Source organism: Anastrepha ludens, chromosome 6 (assembly GCF_028408465.1).
Source record: "Anastrepha ludens isolate Willacy chromosome 6, idAnaLude1.1, whole genome shotgun sequence".
In the NCBI taxonomy this organism is placed as follows: Eukaryota; Metazoa; Arthropoda; class Insecta; order Diptera; family Tephritidae; genus Anastrepha; species Anastrepha ludens.
The window spans coordinates 11259431-11272242 of record NC_071502.1 but is presented as its reverse complement, the minus strand read 5'-3'; the positions used below and the strand labels follow the sequence as shown (position 1 = coordinate 11272242).

The 12812-nt window shown below is 37.7% G+C and overlaps 1 protein-coding gene across 2 annotated transcripts in view; it reads right to left on the bottom strand.

Annotated features, from left to right (window-relative positions):
* The window catches only part of LOC128867338 (endoplasmic reticulum metallopeptidase 1), a 31110-nt gene extending 21417 nt beyond the window's left edge, over window positions 1-9693 (bottom strand). Inside the window, exon 1 of one of the 2 annotated variants that reach the window (XM_054108472.1) lies at window positions 9307-9693. In XM_054108472.1, the coding sequence (XP_053964447.1) occupies window positions 9307-9339 (33 nt within the window). In that variant the 5' untranslated portion in view covers window positions 9340-9693. Of the gene's footprint in view, window positions 1-3939; window positions 4331-9306 lie in introns of those variants that run through there. The other variant, XM_054108471.1, reaches the window with a different exon arrangement.
* Between the last annotated feature and the right edge of the window lie 3119 nt (window positions 9694-12812).

The window sequence follows — 12812 nt, the reverse complement described above, 5'->3', positions numbered from 1 at the left end:
CTCCGTTCCTTTGATTCCATTGGAAAATTTTCAAAACAATTTTTATGCAAACCCTTTAAGGTTATTACTTTTTTATGATTTCAGATGATTTTCCTGAACAATTTTTTTTAAACTTAATTATATTTATAAAAATTTGATTTTTGTTGATACTTTCAAATTGGTCCAACTTACGTAAATCTGAATATTTTTCCAAAATATTTTAGAGAAAGTCTTAAATATTAAATTTTTCTTCTTCCTCTACTTCTTTTGCTAAGGCACCCTAATGTAGGTATGTACATGTTTTTGAGCACTAAAAATAAAAGTCTAGTCCTTAATGGCTTATCGATGTTATCAGTGAAAAAATAACGATAAGACTGTGGGCGGATTCATGAGCGTTTGCGGTATATGGGAGGAGGCAGCTTGTAGTGCTTGAAGGTAATTTATGATGCATACTTCTGATGTTTGGTTGAAGAAAATATGGGTAGTTTTTGTACTTATCGTTTCTAAGGGGAGTGAGAATTAAAGGCGAGGTTTGACGGAATTATTTTGGAACTGATTGAAAAAACTGATAAAAAAATATATAAAATGTGAGCGTAACTGAAGGAAAAGAAAACAGCTTACTTTTAAATGAAAAGTGTATAAAAAAACAACAACAAAAAAGAAGAACACGCAAAGTATTGCTTCCTCTTCTCCTTCTTCTTCTTAGCATCACAGATCTTGGTAAACCATTACTTCATTTAAAGCTTTGCGCCATCTGTCTCTCTCTAAGACTACTTCCTTCCACCGTCGCACCTTTAGCTGTTGAAGGTCAACATCCACGTCTTCGAGTCATCTCTTTCTGGGACGTCCTCTTATTCGGCCTCTAACAGGGCGTAATTCAACTGCCTTGGGCATTCTGAACACGTGTTCGAGCCATCGTATCCTCTGAAATTTGTTTTACATCTTATCACAGTTTCGTTTTTTGCTAATAGTACCAGCTCATGATTATATCTAATTCGATAGGTGCCGTCTTGCTATTTTACAGGTCCGTATATGTTTCGAAATATTTTTCTTTCAAATTCCATTAGCTGATTAATGGCAGTAGTTTTTAGCGAATGCTGGCAATGTTAATACTTTTTTTATAAATTCGAGGTTTCAATCATGTTCCTAAGTTCATATGTTCCAGCCGAATAGGCAGCCCTTGGACAAACCTATGCTGGCATCATACAATGGTGGTGGCTATTCATTTTCGTTGTTTGGACCGAACTTGCCGATAATAACTGGTCGCACGACAGTCGGTTCTACGTACCCGGAACGATCCGGATTTATATCCGGCCAAGGACTGGCACTTCAGCAGCATTCCTCGCATATGTATGGGGAATGTTTATGCTGCTACAGCAACAACAACAACAACAACAGGTTCATAAACCAGCTCTAACAGCATCCCTTGTCTCTTTTTCATATTCCCCAACCTGAAAGAGAGCAGTAATGACGTTTTTTAACGGGTTAACTTTGCTGAACCACCAAAGTTGCTTCCAGCAGTACCAGTTACGTAGAGTTAGAGATAAAAGTTGCAGGAAATATATTAATGTGGAAAACTTGAATCAGCTTCATGAACTCTTACCCCCTGGATGTCCTTATCGGGATCATTACAGACGAGAAGCTTCAGCTGCTTTGTGAGACCCATTTTATGGGATATTAAGTTCGAAACGAGGTGAAGGAGTGCATACAACCTACCATGGATATTGAATCAAATTTTGCAATTTTGGAAAAAAAAATTCTCTATTTTAAAATTTAGAGATCCTTTCAGTTCAGTTTGTATATTTCAACGAAAATTAGTCCATTTACAGACTAAGAGAGCAAAAATTCATACAAAAAATTGTATTCGTGTTTTTAGAGGAGCATTTTAAAATGCAGCGGCCTCTCTAGTGGAATCGGTTGGTGCGTGAATACCCTTCGCGAGTGCGTAGGTTCGAATGTCCGTGCATGAAAGAGCAAAGTGATAGGAAACGTTTTTTTCTAATAGGAGTAGCGCCTATCCAGATAATGGCAAACTTCCGAGTGTATTTCTTCCATGAAGAAGCTCCCCATAAAAAATATCTGGTGTTCGGAGTCGGCTTAAAACTGTGCGTCGCTCCATTTGTCGAACAACATCAAGATGCGCGCTACAAATAGAAGGAGGAGCTCGGCCAAGCACCCAAAAAAGGGTGTACGCGCCAATTACTTATTTATTTTTCTTATTTTAAAAGGCAAGTGGTAATAAGAAATTTTTTGCTATTTGTAACTTTTTCCTCACAGGGCGTACATTTTCTTAAAATTTTCTAATCTTTTTTTTCAGCAATGCACATCCGCACTGGATCCGAGCGGTCTTCTTCCATTCATACTCCCTCAAGGAAGGAGTGGTTAGAGAGACATCTTTTGGAGACAGGGTATGGTGACATGTTTACGGATGTCTCGAAGTTAGACGGAAGAGTTGGTTGAGAAGTATTCTGCGAGGAGCTCCCCTTTAAGTTCAAACCGTAGCGCTGTAGTGTTTTCCAAGTGGAGGTAGCTGCAATCAAAGCAACAGTGGATTGATTGCTTACTCCTTTTTACTCAAACTACTACTGTGAGGGAGGTAAACATTTACTTTGACAGCCAAGTGGCAATTAGAGTCCTGGGCGCGTTGTTGGCGAGCTCGAAATTAGTCGCGGATTTCATGGCCGAATAATCTCACGTCTCGGCGATGTCAATTGGTCGCCAAGATTATGTGATTTGACACCGCTGGACTTCTTTCTTTGGGTTTATTTGAAAGAGAAGGTGTACGTCGATAAGCCAGCAATAACTCAAGAGCTAAAGGATGAGATCATTCGGCATATTAACGGCATAGAACCTCAATTATGCTACAGCGTCATCGAAAATTTGGACTATCGGATGGTGGTGTGCCGCCGAGGCCGCGGCGACTATTTGGCCAATATTTTGTTCCATACGTAATTGAGCCGGACCAGTATTATCATAATAAGGAAAAATGACAATAATTTCCTGAAAAAATTGTACTTTATCCAAAATCAACACCGGCCCTTCAAGCTTAGCCACCCTTTACTTGTAATGCCGAGTACAGAGGCAGTAAGTAGTCTTATTTGAATGATCGCTAGCCTCACCGTAGACAGGGTAGTCAACGGTAGAGTACATATTATTATCAGGAAAAACGAAAGAAGAGAAATATATATTGAAAAATTAAACAGCTATATATTATAGAAAAAGTCGTGCATAAGTTCAAGAAAAATACAAGAACTGGAATTTAATAATTTTGATCAAAATCTCAAAAGCGGTCATTAGACCGCTCTGGTAGTTTAGTGTTAGATAAGTTCAAGATTGGATATGTTTTTTAAAAACATCTCGTATACTTGCGAATGCTAAACTTCGCTAAGACTGCTGCTCATTTTATAATCCATGTAAAATTGGCAACCTGAAATTTCTATGTTTATACATGAATGTGATTATTCATTCACTAACAAATCACTTTGGTGAATATTCCCAAAGAGTCGAAACATTTCTTGACCTTATATTTGTATATTATTACTAACACATTTTTCTTTTTTTTTAATTCACACCTTAGCATCATGTTTGAGTATTCCATTTAGATTTCTACAAATATTTAAAATATCTAAATACAAAGCATTGCCAGCAGTTCAATTAGTTGCTGGTGCAAATGATGGGCTGGTGGGTGTTGTGATTGAGCAGCGGGAAGCGTATTTGTTTACTTTTCACCTTTTTATGCAAATCGGGGTCTATAAAGTGTTTTTTTATTGCCACAAATTAATTAAGAAATTATTGTTTTGCACTTTGACCACTCACTTCGCTTACATACACATATGCACATCTCTATATGTATATATTTTTAAATAAATTTTCGTTATTTTTCCTCTGTTCTATAAGCGTGCAATCACTCAAGCAGTTCCGCGCAAAAATCGCTTAACAAAATGCAGCAGCAATACTTACTCGGAAGTCTGCGCTGCGTTGCTGCAGCAGCGGATCGGTGGTGTGCGTATTCGGATTAGGTGTCATCACACGGCGTCTGATTTCACCCTTACTGCTCATCGTATAACAAACAACTGAGCCGACTATGTAAATATTATTAACGATTAACACTAAATATCAACTAGCCAATAGGTAGACTTTGGCTATATTTAATCATAACAACTGCACACGAAAAAAAAGAGTACAAATCGCAATATAAAAAATGAATTGTTGACACTACTTAGTGTGTAGCCGATGACAGTAAACTCATTCTCAATTTTTAGATTGCTAAGTATTTATTTATTAAATTTCACTGTTCACTCAGCGCAAATCAAATCACTAATCAACCGAATGCGGTGGTAATTATTCTCAAACTGTGTGCTCGCCGACAGAGAAATCATGCTCAGTGTTATCGATAGAAATGCACGTTTTTACCTACATATCTACATATAAAATTTTGCACCAGAGTATATGGGCATGAATGGTAGAATATGAGTACAAGAACAAAGTAGCGGCTCATGTATGTGGTCACCTTTGCATTCTCTACACTCTGATACACGTATAAGTATGCTTGTTGGTAGCTATATTGAGTGTTGTGCAAGTGCTCTCAGAAATGTACATATTTGCAGCGAGTACTCATACTTCTGATACAAAGTATGGTGCGGGTAATACATAAGAGAAAGCAGAGAGAGAGCGATCGATTCTAAGGTGGTAGTTGAACCAGTGCTTCTGTTGCGTTTATACTCGAAGAAGAGAGAAATATTTTGTTATTGAATTTGTATTATTACTTATATATGTGTATATACATACATATACTTATGTAGAAATTGAAGCAATTTCGCTTATTATTTATAGCGCAAAGCCAGTGTTGACGACATTGCCTCACTTTGTTTATCTTTTATTAAGCTTGGGAACGCTAAAGTAATGTTTTCCAAAGTTGGCAGCAAAAATTGCAACTCTGCATGAGAAACAGTAAATGTTATCGTTAATCGTTTTCTACATAGTGGTGGCAGAATTTGAGCGAGAGGTTAATAATGCCCATTGAAGTAACATTTAGCACTGACGCATTGTTGTTCTTGTGGAAAAAGTAAACCATCTCATTAAATATGGAGCGTAATTGCATTCAAATGAGTTCCTCCAACCGAGCCAACCGAGCAAAGTAAACAAAATCAACAGAAAAATGTACTTACAGGCTTTATATCGAAAAGAAGAGATACCTTCGACTATTTTTTTTATATTTTGGAAAATGGATTGGTTTGATATTTTGAAAATTTTGTGATCTTACTTTCAAAAGTTAATATATTCGGTTCTATCGGATTTAGAATCTTGTTCATGTTCCATTTTGAAGTTAAAATTCTGAATTTATGGGTACTAAATCATTTTAATTTTAATTTCAATTTTAATTTTAATTCTGTTTTAATTTTAGTTTTAATTTTAAATGAAGTTTTAATTTTAAATGAAATTAAAATTAAAATTTTAATTCGCTACATATGCAAATAAATAAGAAAAAAAAAATAAATAGAAGTAAGTAAATAAATAATATCTTTTTCTTCAATAAATTTTGAACGGACTTTCCTAAAAATATAAGTAATATTTACATTTGTGAATGAGTTTTAAAATCTAGCCTTTCTCAGTTTGTAGAACAAAAATTGTTATTAAGGCAGTAAAGAAATTTATTTGTGCAACAACTATTTTGAATACGTTTATAACTCCAATATTTTCGATCCAACGATCCTCGCCATGCCCCTTGACACCATGCCATCCAGAGTCGTGCTTGACAAGAGATACAGAGTGGTGCTGTCAGAGGCTTAGTTGGGGCAAACTGAGAAAATGAGCCCGGAAAACACTGTTTTCGCATTTTTGCGGATGGCTTCAGGACCAAGCACGGCTTCGGCTCTGGGATCTACATGGAATGCATCTATGTTTCAAGCGGAGGTGTATGCTATTCAAGAAGGGATGAACTTTGCTGTGGAAAACAGATGGAGAGGCAAATCTTTATGTGTCTGCCGCTACAGCAAAGCTGAGCTCATGGGCTTAGATAGCCCTTCAACCACTTCAAGGGTAGTCGAGTCCTGTAAATCCAGGCTGAACTATGTCGGTAGACATAATAGCCTGATGATATCCCGGGACACGTGCGTATTGCGAGCGACTCTTTAACTAGGATGGGCTCTGAGGCCGGACCCCGTTCTGCCACTTCCTTCTGCAGCCATCAAAGCCACGGTTAGCAAACGGGTTACTTCAATCAATAAGCGAGGTGGTCAGGTTGACAGAGGCTGCAGATGGACAAAACTTATGTTACCTGTCAAGTCCGACCGACTGCCGCAGATCCTCCTGTCATTAAGCTGAATGGACAGATTTCTTCGGAGGTCGGAAAATTAAAGAAAATTAAAAAGGGAATCCGAGTACAGTACAATAGATTTAAGTGGATCTGAGTGCTGTACTTGCTAGTCTGTCCCGACAAAAAAAAAGAGCCTAATCGGACGAAACCTCGATCTCGAAATTACAAACTCTGATACATAGCCTTAGGTAGGTGAAGTTTTGTGAATTCGAAATATCAAATCGGTGGGTCATCTGCCTGTATAGTCCAGCCTATGCACCCAATGATTTCTTTTTATTGTTGTAGGTCAAAGATATAATCTAAGGTTAGCGGCATACGATGACTGAGGAATCGTTTCATGCAATCAATGGGAAAGCTGCATTGAAAGTTATTTCAAACGCAAACAAAAGTGTGTCGATGTTGACGCGCAGTATTTTGAAAAATAATGAAGACAATTGCGATTATAATATTTGTATAAACAAACAAAAGTATAAATCCAGTTAAATTGAGCTCCAACTCTATTTTAGAAGCGTTTGCTTCCAGAGTGGGCAATGATTGACGTGTAGCAGGACTGGTCTGCGTATGCATCTGCTGAGCATTCAGCCAATCTGCTCTTGTCAAAAACCAGGTTCTAGCTAATGAATCGATGTGCTGTTTGAAGTTAAGCAGATTTGGTTATATAAATAATTGAAAGAACAGAAAGAAAGACAAGATCTTGATTTGCTAATTCATCCTCATAATCAACTTAATTGAGTTTACTTTATTTATTTGCACCTAAACAACTATTCGGCTGTGAATTTACTCGTCTGGTGTTTGCTTAGCTATTAATGAAATATTCGCAGAATAAAGGGAATTTGTGAATTTACAAATATTTGTTTTGGACTAAATTAGGCAAATAGTATGACTATGACAACAACAAAAAAATATAAATAAATAAATAAAATAGAAAGACGAGAGAGTTAAAGACAATAATAATGAAAGATATTTCCATCGACTTTGGGTGATTTTGCTTGTGCAGGGCAATATGAGCTAGCAATCTGAAGCTCGTGATCATTTTATTCTTCAGGAACTAAAAAGCTAAATGACATCATTGAAATATCGACCATGAGCGCGTCTAAATCCGTCAAACAGTCGATTCATGAATGCCTAATTCTGGAGAACGTCGCGGTATCGTTGTTTAACCCCTAGCCGTGCCATTTAGATCGACGAAGCTCGGGCCCAAATGTTATGCGTCAACACGTGGTAAATATATTAGAACAACAAAACTACTTTGCAATAGCATTTATGAGACTCGTGACTAACTCTGGTGGCGTACAGATAGGAACTAACATTCAATCACGATCAAGGCTAGTGATGTTTATGTTTGATCAGACTATCTGTACACGACCTCTCCTCGTGATATTTACGTTTGGCTCGACGATCTATTCACTAGCCTGGCTCGTCATATTCATTTCTGGACCAAAATTTTCATCACGAGTTAAAGCACGGCAAGGGGTTAAAGTTGTTCAGCCACATTTTGCACTACATCAGCAACATTCTCAACAGAACGTCCAGTTTGACAGTCATCTTTCTATCCATGACAGAACCAGTTTCTGGAAATTTTTCCGCACCCTTTGAATTGTCGACTGATTTGATTGATTATTTCCACAAAAAAAAAAACATAACGAATTTCGTGATACGTTTTTCTTAAAGACCGCAACCAACTTCATTTCGCAACCAACTTCATTTGTGTGGCACACAACCGCAATTGCCACTAAAGACCAAAATCGTAACAAGGTCCTCAAATCGCTTGCCGGCAGCACTTTGGGGCAAAGGCAAAGAACTGTTGCTATCGACATTTAAGGCAATTGGCTGGCCGGTTCTAAACTATGCTGCGCCTGTCTGGTCGCCTGGAGATAGTGACACGCAGTGGATAAAGCTCCAGACTTGCCAAAACATTGCTATTAGGTCAGCGACGGATTACTTTCTGATCCTTTCTTCAACATTTTCACAACGAGGTACAAATGCTCCCGGTAAAGGAGCACTATGAATTACTCAGCAAACAGTTTCTGCTTGGGTGCTAGCGCAGGTTTCACCCTTGCAGACACCTGCTTGAGCCAGAGCCGCCTCCCAGGCACGTCAAGAGACACCTCCTCAATTACGCCGACGAGATCCAGGACAAAACTAACAGACATTTACTGGACCAGACAGTGTTTAGACAGACAATAAACGACATTCATCGGGAGACCGTTGTTACCGCCTTCTTAAGATCCCGACCACCGAATGCCGTCATCGGAGTGCAACCACCATCTACAGCGGATGAAGGGCTCCAGCTCCCCGAGAGACCCGTGTAACCTTGGCACCATTACGATCTAGATATTGTAGCAGGTTAAACTCCTACTTATCCAGAATTGAATCCGACATACCAAACATATATCCGGCTTGTGAAGACACTCCGCACGACACTAAGCATCTTTTCACATGCCCGTTAAAACCTACTCATCTAACACCCCTCTCGATCTAGACCCAACCTTTAGATGATCTAGACCAAGACGGTCGGTGATTTACCCTAACTGGGCAAAGTAACTGCTACAACAAAAACAACAACAACAAGAACTGGCGCAATGAATTTTTTCGTGGTCGCTGGCCGCTCACCGATGAATTCCGTGAAGGTCGTTCATAATCCGTACTTGTGTAAGATCGTCAGAAATATAAGTAGCAACCCTCGTATAATATTTCTTGATGTTTGTATAATTTCTACACACCATATTTAGACACTTCTTCACTTGTTAAAATTTAATTATAAAAAAGCTGCGCGGCAATGGGTAAACGAATAAAACTTTATGATGATTAAATTTCTAGGTGTGGGTATACGTACGTCTGTGCTCACATTGGCAGTGCATCTGTATATAAATTCGCACGTACCCTTTAGTCTCATAGCCAAAAACATAACTACTTAATTGCACTCAAATACATTCGCACAGACACAAATGCATATTTTCGTCATCACTTATGCCCCTTGCACTATTTGGCAGTCCATCAACTTAACTCACCTTTTCCTGCTTCCATCTCGCCTCACTACACATTTTCGCCAAATTAATCACTGTGCCAATAAATACAATACATGCACTACAATTCAATTCGCAAAGCGAAATCAAAACATTCCACTGAATTTGGAGAGAATCCGCTACGTGGAATGACTGCGCGCACACAAACTCAAAAATTGACTTAACTTAAAAACGCTTTTAGTTGAAAATTTCACCTCGGCTTGAAATTGTAATACGAGCACGACAAAAAAATGAACAGCCACAACTAATAGCACAAATTAAAAAGAAGTAAGTGGAAACCAAGAAAAATCCCACAGCGCGGTAATAAAAGTAAACATTGGTCAACGAAGCCGGCGAAGTGAGAAGCCTTTCAATCAACAAACGGCATGAAGTTGCCAGAGCTGCGCGTTGACTAATTGCGAGTGCGGCTCAAAGTTTGGACTTTGCTTTTGCCGCTGCTATTGTTGACTTTTTACAGAGCGGATCTTTCACATGAAATGCAACAACAGCAAACATAAGTGAGCCCACAATGAAATGTTTGAGAAAAAAAAGTTAAATGAGGCATACATACGGACATACGTGTGGGTATGTGCGATAAACATGCAAACACACATGACCCTGCAGGAAAAACTAAATGAAATTATCTGGAATTTCTCTTTCTTGGTGATTTACGCAAGGGCAAATAAGTCTGCTTTGTGCATTGCGTTATTTATAATTATACTTTTCATATTTTTTAGCTACATAGTTACACAATGCTCAGATTTTGACCTTTTTTTTTGGTTAAAGATATTTTAGCTTTACTTAAGTGGAGCCTCCCAAATGTATGTTACACTGTGCTATAATAGTCTGTACTCAACGGAAAAATGATTTGTGTGTATTAAACTTCGACCGCATAAACAACACATAAGTTTTTATGAGCTTGCGATGTGGTTTCCCTTTGCAGAAATAAAAAAGAAGAATATGACGAAAATGTTCCTTTTGATTTCCAATTTTTCAACGAATGCAAAATGAAAACTACGCAACCGATCAAAAGAAATTTTTTACTGATTGACAACTGAATTGCCAACTATCGAATAACAAAATGTGTTTTACATTTGTACTACGTCTACAAACCTAAAAATTCAACCGAAGCCATCTATGAGTGAAATCTGTAATTACTTAGTTGCCATAAGCTAGGGGCTGCACATACATACAAGATAGGGATTGCTAACACGGACAAATACAGGAAATGAAGAGAGGATGTAGAGGAAGCTTTAGAATACCTTCTGTGTCCGGCAGTATTAAAAACGCGTTTAAAATGCCTGGGAGCCCCATTGTTAGAGAGTCTGGTGGGACATCTCAAAAGCGGATCTCTCAGCTCTCCTTAGATTCGCCAAAACCGCTGACATCCTACATGATGTCTACTTTCAGTATTCATAGAGATCGGTCTCCGTCTGGTATCGCCAGGGAGCAAAATGTCTATGCGTGGCTTATTGCCAACCAGGCTAACCTAACCTAACCAGAGACACACAATTTACTTTTACTGGGTCAAATCACACATCGGAGTTGAATGAAACGAGTGCGCAGTTGAGCAGGCAAAAGAAGCTGCAGATCAAGGGGTCGATCTAATATACACTGCATTTCCTTTTGTCTATGCTATACGGCAAATACGTCTTAAAATATTCGAGTCATGGCAGCAGGAGTATGCCGACGACACCACTGGTTCCATTACAAATACTTTCTTCCCAATTGTTTAATATACTCAACTATACCGACAACTCTTTGGGATATCATTCGAATTGATATAGCTCTTTACTGGCCATGGTTTCAATAAGGCATACTTAAAGCGATTCAAAATCTTTGACGAAGACTGGTGCCCGTGTGACCAACTGACTGTGCAAAGTATGCATCATCTTTTGCACGGCTGCCCACGCTTTCACAGTGCACGACAGAGACACGAAACATTCTGTGCACAATATGATATTCCAGCATTTAATATTAAACCAATTTTAAAGTAACCTAGTTTGATAACATCATTTAAAAATTTTATCAAAAAGTGATTAACAATTTAATAAACTTCAATACTTCAAACCTTCTTGCCTCATGTCTTAATCGTAATAGTAATATACTGGAATAACTATCTAACTGCTTGTATCCAATCGCAGGCATTTATTTCAGTTGGTTTTGTTAACTATAAAATATGTAATGGAAAAATATTTGTAATCTGTCTAAATGTCATACTGGCCATATGTATGAAAATACTTGCACTAAAACACAAACTAATTGAAATAATAAACTACTCGAAACGCACTTAGCGCATAGAGACCAAGGAAAAAAACAAAAAAACCTAACCTAACCTACCCCGGTGGCATATTCTTTGCACACTACTGCATGTAAAAATCGGAATTACTTTTTCAATAGAGCTCTGTATTGTAACCAGCTGGTGAAAATGAAATTAAGTCAAATTAGTCTTTATCCTACTCTTCTCTAAATTTGCTACTAAAAAAGTACTCATATAAAAGTAGTTCCGCACTGGCAACTTCTACTCAATTTAACGAGTATAAGCAGTCACTTGAATTATTTTCAACCTTATTTTAAATGCCTCACCGCGATCTATTAAAAATAATATTCGCACGAAAGTTTTTTGTATCTTTGCATAAGTGATTAACACTAATTTGCATGACATAATATAGTAATACATATATATTTACGCATACTTGTGCGTCGGATTGTACATAGGAAATTATAAAATAGAAGTCAGTAAACGACAGTTCGGCAAGAGTTCATTCAATGCGAAGAGTTCAGAGATCGCGGCGAGCACGCCAAAAAGAATTAAAGCGCCTAAGCCGGCGACTGAGCAAATGTACAACGACATGCATGAATTTATAATTTAAAAAATACCCAGCAGGAAAATCTAATCATAGGACACTAACGTAGTTTTATGGCTGGCTATTTGCTCTACAAGCTTTTGGTGATACTTGCTTGGCAAATCCATAGGAGAAATCACTGATGCTTTTGCATTCAGAAAATTCGGAGCTAGTACACAACTCAAAAAAAAGAATGAATTTCGATAAATAGAAAATACGTTTCAATTTCAAATCGCAAAATTCACATAAAATGGGATTACATTTTTACATTTTACATTTTTATTTTTTTCAAAGATTTCAGGTTTTTTAAATTATTTTTTTAACAAGAAAACTTTTACGAAAACCCCCGCAAGCCATTAGATTATTATTGCTTGGTATATTATATCAAAATAAATCAAAAGGTTAGGTTAGGTATATTTGGCTGGTCTGAATAGATCGCACAAAGACCACAAGGGTCCGTAGTGTTAGCAGAGTTGTTGGGACCGTGTTAAATATTTTGGGCTGGCAACTAAGTAATTGCGGATTTCACTCATAGATGGATTCGGTTGAATTTTTACGTTTGCAGACGTAGTACAATTGCAAAACACATTTCGTTATTCCATAGATGGCAATTCAGTTGTCAATCAGTAAAAAAAGTTTTTTAATCGGTTGCGTAGTTTTCGTTTG